The sequence below is a fragment of the Mustelus asterias genome, chromosome 6 (assembly GCF_964213995.1).
Source record: "Mustelus asterias chromosome 6, sMusAst1.hap1.1, whole genome shotgun sequence".
NCBI classification, from domain to species: Eukaryota; Metazoa; Chordata; class Chondrichthyes; order Carcharhiniformes; family Triakidae; genus Mustelus; species Mustelus asterias.
Window position 1 is genome coordinate 64387974 of NC_135806.1, and position 14598 is coordinate 64402571.

Sequence of the window (14598 nt, forward strand, 5' to 3'; positions counted from 1 at the left end):
CGAGGGTCAACTCACAGAAAGCGACTGGCCCGGGTCGGGTACCTGGACGAGCACTCGGATCCTTCATGGACCAGCTGGAAGGGATATTCTCAGACATCTTCAACCTCTCTTTACAAGAATCTGAGGTTCCTATCTGCTTCAAGAAGATGACCATCATCCCGGTACCAAAGAAAAGCCAGGCAGTGAGCCTTAATGATCGTCTGGTGGCTCCCACATCCATCATTATGAAGTGCTTCAAAAGGTTAGTCATGGCATGAATCAGTTCCAGCCTCCCAGATTGCCTGCATCTATAACAGTTCGCCGCAACAGGTCCACAGCAGACGCCATGCCATCTCTCTGGCCCTGCACTCAACCCTGGAACACCTAGATAACAAAGACACCTATGTCAGACTGCTATTTATTGACTACAGCTCAGCCTTGAAAACCATTATTCCTATGAAACTCATCTCCAAACTCTAATCTGGGGCTTGGCTTCTCCCTCTGCAACTGAATCCTAGACTTCCTAACCCACAGACTGCAATCAGTAAGGATGGGCAACAACGCCACCTTCACAATCATCCTCAACACCAGTGCCCCACAAGGCTATGTCCTCAGCCCCTTACTATACTCCTTATACACCTATGACTGTGTGGCCAAATTCCCCTAGAACTCGAATTTCAAGTTTGCTGATGACACCACCATAGTGGGTCAGATCTCAAACAATGATAAGATGGAATACAGGAAAGAGATAGAGAATCTGGTGAACTGGTGCGATGACAATCTATCCCTCAATATCAATAAAACGAAGTAGATAGTTATCGACTTCAGGAAGTGTAGTGGAGGACTGCCTCTGTCTACATCAATGGGGACGAAGTAGAAATGGTCTGGAGCTTCAGGTTTTTAGCTGTCCAGATTACCAACAACCTGGTCCCTCCATGCTGGCACTATAGTTAAGAAAGCCCACCAACATCCCTACTTTTTCAGGAGGCTAAGGAAATTTGGCATGTCCGCTACGACTCTCATCAATCTTTACAGATGCACCATAGAAAGCATTCTTTCTGGTTATTTCACAGCTTGGTATGGCTCCTGCTTTGGTCAAGACCATTAGAAACTACAAAGGGTCGTGAACGAAGCCCAGTCCATCAGACAAACCAGCCTCCCATCCATTGACCTTCTACTCTTCCTGCTGCCTTGGAAAAGTAGCCAGCATAATTAAGGACCCCACGCACCCCAAACATTCTCTCTTCCACCTTCTTCCGTTGGGGAAAAAGATACAAAAGTTTGAGGACACATACCAACTGACTCGAGCAGCTTCTTCCCTGCTGTCATCAGACTTTTGAATGGACCTACCTCGTGTCAAGTTGATTTTTCTCTACATTCTAGCTATGACTGTAACACCACATTCTGCACTCTCCTTTCCTTCTCTATGTACGGTATGCTTTTTCTGTATTGCGCGCAAGAAACAACTCTTTTCACTGTGTACTAATACATGTGTCAATAAAAAATCAAATCAAAAAGATATTTGAATTTTCAGTTACTGATTGGAAGGATTACACAAAATTTCACGTTAAGCCCACCCTCACTGAAAAGCAATGTCTTTCTGTACCGTAGTCAGTTTGCTCACCACACTGCACCCCACCTCTGTTCATAGAGGCTGCAAGAACTTTGAACTTAATGGACAATTTCAAAGGCTGATGGTCCTTCCTTCTACATACTAGGTCCCATAAGTGCCTCACCTCGCATTCACACCCCCTTGTCCCTGACCATGGGCCAAATCAGATGACACTGTCCTAAGGGACCACCTTAGCGACAGTCTGGGAACAAAGTGTCCAGGTAACTTCCCTCTTCCCTGAGGTGTTGCAATGTCTGAAGTTCAGCTTCCAGCTCATGACTCTGAGCCAAAGCTCCTGCAGCTTAGTGCAGGTGTTTACTTTGGGTCGCCCATGTGTCCATGAGCTCCCACATTCTGCAGCCGCCACACATCGCCTACTTTGCCATCTTTATGTTGTTTAATTATTTTACTGATTAATTTTTAATTGATCTCTCTACCCTGCCTGTGCTTATTGTTATTTCAATAAATGTTCTACTCACCTTGACTGAAATTCCCTAATTAAGATAAATAGGAGATACCAAACAATCCAATAAACTTTACTATATTTCGTAAACCATACTACTAATAAAACTTTACAATACTAAAATTATCTGAGTTTTGAAAGGTAAATGAGAAAATACTCACCAACCAGTCAACTACTCATTTTCCTGTGACGTCACACTTTTCTCAGAATGTGGTTAGTCCAATCTGTGCCATGGATTAGGTAGCTTTTTGAGAAACTGTGGTCTGTCTCTAGGTCTTCCACTCTTTCAGGTGTGGCTGCCTGCCTCTGAGTTATCCCCTCTCCTGCTCTTTCTTGAGTATACAAGAGTGAAGAAGTTTTACTACAATTATATAGGGCAGGATTTCTCAAACTGGATTCCGCAGAATCCTGGGGTTCTGTGAGAGGCTTCCAGGGGTTCTGCGGAAGACGCTTTATTTTGTTGTGATATTGGTGCTATGGAAAGGAGCCACAGGCTGATATGAGGGGGTTATGGGGCAGGGGGGCCATGCGCATGCTGTGTAGCTAGCGAATGTCGCTACATACATTTGGTTTCTGTACTTTCACCTATATCACAACAACAAAAAGTGTCTTCAACATGATAGGAATGTTTGGGTTCCTCAATGCTCTTGAGGTTACAAACTGTCCTGCGGCTAGAAAAGTTGGGGAAATCCTGATACATTTGTGAGTCCACACCTGGGGGTAATGTGTGTAAATCCAGTCTCTCTTGAAAGGGTTAAAAATCACAAGTTTAAACATCACATAAGCTGCAAGCTGAACCTCAGTCACACAGGGAAAGCTATGTACAAATGACAGGTGTTGAATTAAGTAAGGCTCAAGGACTATCTAATCGAATGGTGTGCAGCTGCAGTTCATGTCTGTCCATTAGAACAAAGAAGAATGGAAAGGGAGGTTGAGATATCATTGGTCACAGATTATCGTTATCATTTCTTGATGATATAACATGCATAAGTTTTAATTGGACATCATACCCTTATGTATGCATGATGTAACCATTACTATGATTGGATAGTGATAACTAATATTCTGTTATTGATATTTGCTAATTACTTGTAATCAAAGCTGAGTCTTTAATTGCCTTTGTATTTCTGAAATTTTCACACTGAATGCCCTGAATGGTCATTCAGGGTCCTATAGTAAAGATCATCTTGAAACCACTCTGTTACTTTGTTTGGTTATTTGAGAGGAACAATAGTTTTCTTGTTTTATTTAAAAACTATCATAACAGCCCCTAACACCCTACCTAAGGAAGGACATACTTGCCCTAGAGGAAGTGTAATGAAGACTCACTAGATTGGTTCCTGGGATGAAGGGATTATCAAATGGGAAATTGAGTAAACTGGGCCTATAATCATAGAATCATACAGTGCAGAAGATCCATCAAGTCTGCACCAACCACAATCTCACCCAGGCCCTATCCCCATAACTCCATGCATTTACCCTAGCTAGTCCCCCTGACACTAAGGGTCAATTTTGCATGGCCAATCCACCTAACCCTCACGTCTTTGGACTGTGGGAGGAAACCAGAGGAAACCCACGCAGACATGGGGAGAACGTGCAAACTCCACACAGACAGTGACCCAAGCCGGGAATCAAACCCAGGTTTCTGGTGCTGTGAGGCAGCAGTACTAACCACTCTGCCACTGTACCGCCCCACTAATCCTTGGTATTTAAAAGAATGAGAGGTGATCGAATTGAAATCTTTCAAATTCTTGAGTGGCTTGACAACGTAAATGCTGAGAAAATGTTTCTCCTGGCTGGGGGATCGAGAATACATGGTCACAGTCCCAGAATAAGGGATCAGCCGTTTGGTACTAGATGAGGAAAAACTACTTCATTTACAAAGGGTTGTGAATCTTCGAAGCCTCTACTCCAAAATGCTGTGGATTTTCAGTTGTTGTATGTATACATGACACAGGTCAAGGGATTTTTTACTTACCAAGGGAATTGAATGATGTGGGATCGTGCATGAAAGTGGAGTTGAGATAGAATACCAACCATGATCTTGTTGAATGGTAAGTGGGCTTGAAGGGCCAAATGGCCTTTTCCAGATTCTATTTCTTATGTTCCAATAATTTAAAAAGAAGCCCATTTTATATGGACCATAACAAAGCTACCTGTGAGACACATTGAACAGAGAATAATATTGAAAAGAAAAATCCATTTGGCTCATTCGGTTAACCCCCATCCCTAACTTATTCACTTAGATTAAATATTGCCTCTGCAATGTTTTCTTCATCCCTTGAAATAATTGATGAAAAACTCTGGAATAGCACCACATGTCTCATTTACAGCTGCTTATGAATCATTTTGTTTATAATATGTAGTAGATTTAAGAAAACAAATTTAAATTATTATTTTGATATTCATAGTCCAAAATAATCAGCTGAAGGTGCTTTGTGATGTAACTTTGCCTTTGTGATCTCACAACAACAGAGTCGTAGTTTTCATTTCCATTGGTGTTTGTTACTTTTCACAGAAATATGATGATTGGATTATCCTTGTTTAGTGATCTGTTATATTTTAAGAAACAATCAGTTACTGATTCCTGTGTAATTGGATAAAAGCAATACTATCGGAAAATGGAGGACGAGAGCCCCGGACAAGATGAGATGTACAGTAATTACAAATAAATGCTGTGTTTTATAAGCATGGCAGTCTAAAAAAAGTTCTAAATTGAAATTGCCATGGCTAGAAAGGGAAAGAGATCCCAGGTTACTTTGTGTTTTATACATGAAATGTGCTACTAAAAACCAGTCGCAAGCTTCAAAAGCATATACAGTCAAAACATCACCTGGTAGCAATGAAATAATGCAGCATTCCAACATTGTAAATATTTTAAATCACCCTTTGGCATTTTAGACCTGTTTTTTTTTACCCACTCAAACACATCTATTTTACACTGAGTTAAAGTGGGACCCATTATTACTGGTTGTGATGATAATTAATTTTTCAATGTATATGTGTAAAGGAGCCAGCTGGAATTCTATGTAATGAAATTAACTTTGAAATCTGCCTAACCCTTACTCTAAGAAAACCAAAAATATAAATGCATTTTTGGTGGATTCCAATTGAAATATTTTGCTTTCTTTTCAGGAATGCCCGCATCCTTGGGCTGCTTGGCCAGTTGGAGAAGATCAGTTTGGAGTCAACATTGCAAGATGTGGAGAATGCCCGTCACATCACTTCCAAGCTTCTTCATTTGGTTCAAACTCAAGGTAATTATGCAAGATCTTCATAATTGTAGTCTTTAATGTTTAAATAAATGAAATACTGTTTATGTTTGACTAAAATAGTTGGGATTTCCCCAAAAGCAGACACATGATATCTAATTCCATAAACACTGCATGCACTAACTGCTGACCATAGTTTCCATACTATAGGTTAGGACTTGTGGAAGAAAGTGAGGGATATGCTAGTCTCTTTATAATACGTTGGCTTCTTGAGTTATCATTGAATTGCCATTATGATTTTGTACAAAGAACGGAAGGTATATCTTGAATATGGTTGGATTTCCATGTGCAGGCTAGCTTGATGAAGTTTGGAATGAGTCCGAACTTGGATTTAATTTCAAGGTATATGATTCTGCAGGTATGACTATTTGTACCACAACTCCATTGGTGTTTACCTTTATTTAAATTTTTATATTTATTATCTTGTTTTTGTGAGGATCAGGTCTCAAGTTTTACCCATCTCCCTTTTGTCAACAATAAAATTTATTGTCTTGCAATGACTGCTATAGGTTATATACAAATAAAAACATGGGGGTAGACTTTTGGCTCAATCAGTCCTGTTATCCTTCATGTGACAGCATTGTGTTTTCTGTTCAGATTTTCTTGTTGCATTACCTAGGTGAGATTCTGTTATAAATTCTGGGGTGGGTTTAAAATTTTTCTGGTACTTTATTTTATTTGAGCTACAGAGGACATTACTCCAGTTGTTGCTGCCTTATGGTTTTTTTTCGGAGAATATCTGTACTCAGATTGACTAAGCAGTCAAGCCATTTTCTAAAAAAATTAATGTAAGTAACAATTGTGAATTGGACCATATTTTTATCACGTCTGTGCACTTCTTGTCTCCAAAATTTTGCTTCTTGTTATCATACTTTTACATGTCTTCTTTCCATTTTAAATTCCAGTATTGGCATTTATCAAGAAAATGGTCAGTGCAATTACAGGTGACAATTTTGTATTGTCCGGCCACTGATTGGCTTTGCCTCAAAAACCACAACGCTGACTGATTTTTTTTTTCTGTTGTCAGTTTCTTTTTCTCAGTGATAAACGCAAAATGATTTGATTTAGCACTTGCGTCTTTAAATGCCTTCATTAAAGGTTTTACTTATAGACCTTAAGTGCCTGTAAAACAAAAGGGCTTGGCCCAGGTCACTTTACCCAGAGCTGTGATTCAATTAGCTCAGATTGGAATGTGCAATCTTTTTGCCATATAACTAATTTCCCAGGATGCATCACTACCTGTTCCAATGAATTTTGTTTTCTAGTGTCCAGCCCTTTCTGCTTAGTTTTTAAAATATATATTTCAAAAGCTTACTGAAGTTTATATTTAAGGTGTGTGTGTGTGTGTGTGTGTGTGTGTGTGTGTGTGTACACAGAATTATAGTCTACTGACGAAACAACTGCTGGCCTTTGTTTTGTTTTCTATAAGTTTTAGAAAATGTATTATGTTGAGTGGAGGAGAGACGGGATGGGGAATATCAGTAAGGAAATGGGGTGAGGGATGGTTGTTGTATGTAATCATAGAAACCCTACAGTGCAGAAGGAGGCCATTCGGCCCATCGAGTCTGCACCGACCACAATCCCACCCAGGCCCTATCCCCACAAATTTACCCGCTAATCCCTCTAACCTACGCATCCCAGGACTCTAAGGGGCAATTTTTAACCTGGCCAATCAACCTAACCCGCACATCTTTGGACTGTGGGAGGAAACCGGAGCACCCGGAGGAAACCCACGCAGACACGAGGAGAATGTGCAAACTCCACACAGACAGTGACCCGAGCCGGGAATCGAACCCGGGACCCTGGAGCTGTGAAGCAGCTGTGAATGGAGAGAGGAGTCTCCAAAACACGAGTTTAATTTTGAAGCCAACTCAATACTAAATGTTAATTTCTTGAGAGGGAGATTTTCTAATTTGTAACATCTGTGGGATATAGAAGGAAAGGTGGAACCAAATAGATAGCGTTGTCCTCCGTTTAATTTGATTTTTACTAAGTGCCTCACAGCGCTAGGGACTCGGCTTCAATTCCAGCCTCCGGTGACTGTGTGGAGTTTGCACATTCTCCCATGCCTGCGTGGGTTTCCTCCGGGTGCTCCGGTTTGCTCCCAAGGTCCAAAGATGTGCAGTTAGGGGGATTGGCCATGCTAAATTACCCCTTAGTATACCAGGTTGTGTAGGTTAGGGGGATTAGTGTGGTAACTATGTGGCGTTATGGGGATAGGGCCTAGATAAGATAAAAAGATAGATCAGTATGGGCCACATGGCCTCCTTCTGCAGTGTAGTATTTCTATGATTCTATGGAATTGAATTTTAGAAGCAGTCAAAACTTTTTTGGGAAGCAAATATTAGAAGGGTTTGGAGGAGTGAAACAACTTGAGAATGGGGTGTATTTGGCAATCAGCCTAGGGGAAGTTGATGGAGCATTAAGCATGGAGCAAAGGGAGGGTGTTTGCCAATGTAGCTCAAGGAAAAGTGACAGGGATAATAATGGAGGCATAGGAGAAATTTGAGCGATTGGCAGAGGCTCCCACTTAGTGTCAACAGCAAATTTTGTAATTGTTTCCATTGCTGAATCACCCACTATCTTCTTCCTGGAGGTTTCTACTGAAACTCATCTGGACCAGCCATGTAAATACCATGGTGACAAAAGCAGGTCAGGGACCAATAACTCGCCTCCTGACTCCCCAAAGCCTGTGCATCATTTACAAGGTACAAATCAGAAGTGATGGAATATTTTCCACTTTCCTGGATGAGTGTAGCTCCAACAACACACGAGAAACTTGATACCATCCAGGACAATGCAGCCTGATTGATTGGTACCCGATCCACAAATATTCCACCACCAGCAAATAATGCCAGCAGTGTGTACCATCTACAAGATGCACTGTAGGAACTCACCAAGGCTCCTTTGGCAACACCTTCTAACCCCACAACCCTTACCATCTAGAAGGGACCATCCCACGGAATCTGTCCTGCAGGTGCACTCACCTTCCTGACTTGGAAGTATATTGCTGTTCCTTCACAGTTGCTGGGTCAAAATCGTGGAACCCCCCCCACCTCCCTCACAAGCACATCTTTTTGAGGCCAATTAGAGATGGGCAATAAATGCTGGTCAAGTCAGCGACACCCACATCCTGTAAAAAATGAATTACAAAAAAGTGATCTGTGCTGTGCAAACGAAAGGAATGTGTTCAAGTTCTCACCTTTTTTGAATTAACTAAGCTCGAGGAAGCCATAGTTCCCTGCTGCTTTCTCCATGGCAATGCCTAGGCCAGTCAGAGTTGATCTGCTAACCCAACTACCCTTCTCCCTTATAATAAATTGTCATGATTATTCGAAATTTGTCATTCTTGTGCTTCTTCTGACGAGTGCCAGATAAAAAGCTTTGGCAGAGTCTCTCTTTTCAGCAATATTCAAAATCTAAGCTATAGTTTCTCTCTGGTACCGAAAAGTATATCAGTATGCCCAGAAGACTATGAAGTCTACTTGTTAAATCTGTGGCCTGTGAAGATGCTTTCCACGGTGGCAGAACTCTGAACTATAGATATATGGGTGCTTGGATTTTTAGTTGTGTGTTTATCATTGGACAATTTTTGTTTTCTGTTTTCCCCTCTGTGAAACGCCAGGAATGATTTTCTATATTAGATACACCATAGAAATATAATTTGCTGTAGCTCCAAAGGAGAAATGTGATAATAGTTATGCATAGCTCCTGACATCAGAAACAAAAGAATTTGAATTTACAATTTTTGAAACGTATATAAACTACCACTACTGATTAACATATGGACCACTCGTGTGCTGGTAAGTTTGAAATCTGTCTTAATTGCACCATTAATTATGTAATCGCACCATAACTTTTAGTTCTGAAAATTTTTTAAATTTTAAAGTTAGAAATAAAAATTAATTCATAGAAAAGAAGATAAATGCAGCAAAACCCACTTAATGCAATTGAAATAACTGGATATGGGTTGCATATCTACACATTTTGTACAAAATGGTGAGAAGATGTTGGTACACGAGCATACAAATTATGAGCGGGAATAGGATAGACCCCTCCAGCCTCCTTCGCCATTCAATCACATCATGGCTGATCTGATTGCAACCTCAACTGCACATTCTCATCTACTCTTGATAACCTTTCACCCTCTTGCATATCAACAAGCTATCTAGCTATGTTTTTAAAATGTTCAAAGATTCTGCTTCCACCATGTTTTGAGGAAGCGCGTTCCAAAAACTAGCCACCTCTGAGAGAAAGAATTGCTCTTCATCTCTGTTCCAATTGGACAAATTTGAATCCTAGTTCTAAATTTTCCTACAAAAGGGAAAATCCTTTCCACGCCCCACCCTGTAAAGATCCCTCAGGATCTTGTATGTTTTCATTTTCTAATGGATACTAGCCTCGACAGTCCAATCTTTCCTCATAAGACAACCTTCTCATTCTAGATATTAGTCTAGTAAACCTTATCTGAACTGCTTCCAATGCTTTTATGGCCTTCTTTAAATAAAGTGACCAAAATTGTAAACTACTTCAGATGTGGTCTCACCAAAGTTCTGCATAACTTGAAGCATAACCTCCCTACCTTTTGTATTCTATTCCCCTTGCATAAACAATAACATTCTCTTACCTTTCCAAGTTACTTGCTGTACCTGCATACTAATTTTTTGTGATTCATGGACTAGGACATGCAGATCCCTCTGCATCTTGGAGCTCTATAATATTTCCCCCTTTAGATAATATGCTTTTTTTATTCTTCCAAGGGACATTCACATTTTTCTTCATTGTACTCCATTTTCTAGATCTTTGCCCACTCATTTGACCTATCGCTATCCCTCTGAAGCTCCGAATGTTATCTTCACAGCCTACTTTCCAATTTATCTTTGTATTATCAGCAAATTTAGTAACCATACCTTCATTCAAATCATTTGTATAAATTGTAAGAAGTTGAGGCCCAAGCACTGATCCCTGTAGTACGTGACTCGTTACATCTTGCTAGCAGAAAATGACCCATCTGTGCCTACTCTGTTTCCAGTCTTCTATCCATGCCAACATGTTATCCATTACACCACGAGCTTTTATTTTCTGCAGTAACCTTTGATGTGGCACCTTATCAAATGCCTTCTTGAAATCTAAGTACAGTATACCAGCCTCCCATCCATTGACTCTGTCTACACTTCCCGCTGCCTCGGCAAAGCAGCCAGCATAATTAAGGACCCCATGCACCCCGGACATTCTCTCTTCCACCTTCTTCCGTCGGGAAAAGATTTTTAAAAATCTGAAGTCACGTACCAACCGACTCAAGAACAGCTTCTTCCCTGCTGCTGTCAGACTTTTGAATGGACCTACCTCGCATTAAGTTGATTTTTCTCTACACCCTAGCTATGACTGTAACGCTACATTCTGCACTGTCTCGTTTTCTTCTCTATGAACGGTATGCTTTGTATAGCACACAAGAAACAATACTTTTCACTGTATGTTAATACATGTGACAATAAATCAGATCAAATCAAAATATCCATCAGTCCCCCTTATCCACTGCATGTTACTTCTCAAAGAAATTCAATATATTTGTTAAACGTGATTTCCCTTCACAAAATCATGTTGGCTCTGTCTGATTACCTTTAATTTTTCTCAGTGCTTGCTGTAATATCTTTAGTGTTAGCTTCTAACATTTTCCCTCCAGAGTTTTGTTAAGCTAACTCAGCTTGAATTTCATGCTTTCTTTCTCCCTCTCTTTTTGAATGAAGGGGTTACATGAGCTATTTTCTAGTCTAAAGGAGCCTTTCTTGAATCAAGTAAATTTTGGAAAATTAAAACCAATGTATCAACTATCTCTCGAGCTACGTCTTCTAAGATCGCAGGATGACATCCATCAGGTCCTGGGGACTTGTCAGCCTGCAGCTTCAATGATTTGCTAAGTACCTTTTCCTGGTGACTGCAATTTTCTTGTGTTCCTCCATTCCTTCCGATTCTTGATTTATAGCTATGCCTGTGACATTATCTGTATTCTCTATAATGAAGACTGATGCAAAATACCTGTCCCAATTTAACTGCCATCTCTTTATTTTCCATTATTAATTTTCCATTATTAATTTTCCTAGACTCACTTTCTAGAGAGATTAACACTCACTTTAACTTTTTAAGTTCTAACCCAACCCAGCAGATGTCTTTATATTTCTAGCTAATTTTCCCTCCTTATTAATCTTTTACACATTATTTGCTGTTTTTTATATTCTGTCCAATCTTTTGACTTGCCATCCATTTTTGCACAATTAAATGCTTTTTCGACTTCAACATTTTTAGTTAATCATGAATGATGGTTCCTCTTCTTGGGAATTTTTATTTCTCCTTAGAATTTATCAATTCAAAGTATTTTGAAATATCCCCTTCAGTGTCTGCTACTGCATCTCTATTGACCTATCTCTTAGCCTAAATTGCCAGTTCACTTTAGCTAGCTCTGCATTATGCCCTTATGATAACCCTTATTCACATATAAAATACTAGTTTTCGACCCACTCTTCTTTCCCTCAAACTGAATGTAAAATTCAATCATATTAAAATCACTGCAACTAGGGTTGCCTTCACTATGTGGTCATTAACTAATCCTATTGCGTTGCACATTACCCGGTCTAGTATTGCCTGCTATCTGGCTGTCGAATATGGCGTTCAAAGAGACTACCCAGAAAACATTCTATGAATTCCGCATCGGGGCTATTTTACCCATCTAACCCAGCAGATGGCTTTTGATATCTCTTTCAAATATGTTTGGAAGTTTCTGTTTAACTCTTCAGTCTGGTGTGAATGAATTTCTATCTATAAAGCACTAGATGTTTGGAAAAACATATAAAGGTCAATGGTAATTCCTCTTTTTAAAGAAAATGCTTTGATTCAGTTTATATCTGTTGCAGGGATGATTTTTCATTATTTTAACCAAAAAAGCTGAAGTGTTTCAAAGATTTAAAATGACTGACTGACTTTCAGTCAAAAACCTTTTTGGACTGACATAAAATATCAACATACTATTACTTATTCAAGAAACCTGCTTGCAGCCCAAAAGCTGAATTGCAGTGTAACTTGCATCAAAAAAATCATAAAATTCACATCTTATTTCTCATTTGGCAAAATGTTGCTGAGGGATTTATATTAAGAATTGTATTTATGAAATTGGATCATGTGATGGAAATTTGTAGAACTTCTCATCTCATTTTACTTTACTGTTTATTTGATACCTGATGTTGGTTTCTAAGGGGCAGTCTTGACCTCGCACACTTGTCTACAATTACTATTTTTAATTCTGACTTTGCTGAATCAGTGCATACGTTCTTTGTTACAACGTCAACAGTTTCACTTGAGTTTTCAGTTCAGTGACTACGAAAGATTATCATTAGTTGATCATATGCTTAATAGCATGATATAACTATTACTGAGGTGGTGAAAGGTAGTATATAATTGCAAATCAACTTTCACTCACTCGCACGCTTTCTCCCCATCTGTTTTGCTCTCTGTTTCTGTTGTCTCTGCTTTCTCTTGTGCTGTTTCTTTTGCTGTCATTTTCTTTGTCTCTCTCTTTGACTCCTTCTCTTCCCCTCTCAATCGTAAGCACTTTCATTGTCTCTTATCTACTGTATTTTAAACCCTTCTTCCATGTCACTCCCACCCTCACTTCCAACAATTACGAGAAGCTCATAAACGTCTTTGTTACTAAGACTGAGATTATTTTCTCTCTTCCCTCAGCCCACTGGGCTAAATTTCCTTATGAAGGCTGCTCTAAGCCTTGTACATACGATCAACCTCCTTCTTTCCTTCTCACTATTCCCATTAAACTGTTGATGCTCCAACTTCTCCTCCTGGCTCCCATGTTAGTCGATGTTTTTTATCGTTCTTTCTCCTGAAGTTCTGTCCTCCATTCATTCAAATGCCATCATTCTTCTCAAAACTAAAACCTTGACTGCTTTGCCCTTGCAAACTACCATCCCATTTCTGACTCCTTTTCCTCTCTCATCCTTCAGATCCAAATCTGTGTCCATCTTCAAACTCTTTCTGCCATGGCACAGTACTGAAGTGCCTCTTAGCGTGTCATTTGTGACATTGGTATGAGCATGATAAAGGTAAATGACCCTTGCTCATCTTTCTTGACCTCTCCACAGCTTTTGACATGGTTGATCACATCCTCCTCCTACACTTCTCCGTCACCATGCTGGGAGGGAATGTACTCACCTGGTTACATATTTAACTGTAGCTAAAGAATCACCTACACTGGTTTCTCTTCCAGCTTCTGCAAAGTTACCTTTGGTGACACTTGGTGGTCTAACCTTGGCACCCTCTTGTTTCTCATCTACAATTTGTTTTTATTCTTTCATGGGATTTTGGTGTCTCAGGCAAGACCAGCACTATATTATCCTAATTGTCCTTCAGAAGTAGGTGACGAGCTATCTTCTTGAATCGCTGCTGTCCATGTGGTGTAGATATACCTATTGCAGTATTAGGGAAGGAGTTGTAGGGTTCTGACCTAGCGACACAGAAGGAATGGTGATGGATTTCCAAGTCAGGATGGTGTGAGACTTGGAAGGGAACTTGCAGGTTGTGGGTTCCGAGGTACCTACTGCCAATGTTCTTCTTGGCAGCAGAGGTCATGGGTTTGGAAACATAGAAATGTGGAAAATTTGTATCACAGAAGGAAGCCAGTGAGCCCATCTTTTCTGTGCCAACCAATAAAGTGCTCTCCACTCGAGTAACATTTTCCATTTTCTGGTCTGTAACCATGTAGGTTACAGCACTTCAAGTACATTTCCAAGGATGTTTTAAATGCAATGAAGGTTCCTGCCTCTATCAGGCAAAGAGTTAAGACTTCCAGCATCCCCTGGATGAAGAAAACTTTTCTCAACTCCCCTCTAATCCTTTGACCAACTGCTTCATATCCATGCCCATGGTTAGTGACCGCTCTTCAAAGGGAAACAAAACCTTCCTATCTTGGCCCCTCAATTTTATACACCTCAATATTCCAGAATAAGCAAGTTCAGTTTGTCCACTCTTTCCTGTTGCTACAATTCTCCATTCCTGGCAATGTTCCTGTAAATCTCCTCTGTACCTGCTCTAAGCTGATCATCGTCCTGTAATGCAATGACCAGAATTGTATGGTGTGCTCTTGCTGTGACATAACTCGTATTGTATGCAGTTCCAGTGTAAACTCCCAGTTTTTTTATTATGGTCTCGGCTAACAAAAGAAAGTATCCTGAATACACCTTAACCAACTTAATTATCTGTCCTGCTAC

The 14598-nt window shown here is 40.0% G+C and overlaps 1 protein-coding gene across 10 annotated transcripts in view; it reads left to right on the top strand.

Moving 5' to 3' along the window:
• agtpbp1 (ATP/GTP binding carboxypeptidase 1) overlaps positions 1–14598 on the top strand; it is a 239741-nt gene that overhangs the window by 29938 nt on the left and 195205 nt on the right. For all 10 annotated transcript variants that reach the window (XM_078214458.1, XM_078214452.1, XM_078214454.1 and 7 more), the window contains exon 3: positions 5190–5311. In XM_078214458.1, coding sequence (XP_078070584.1) covers positions 5190–5311 — 122 coding nt within the window. The remainder of the gene's footprint in view (positions 1–5189; positions 5312–14598) is intronic.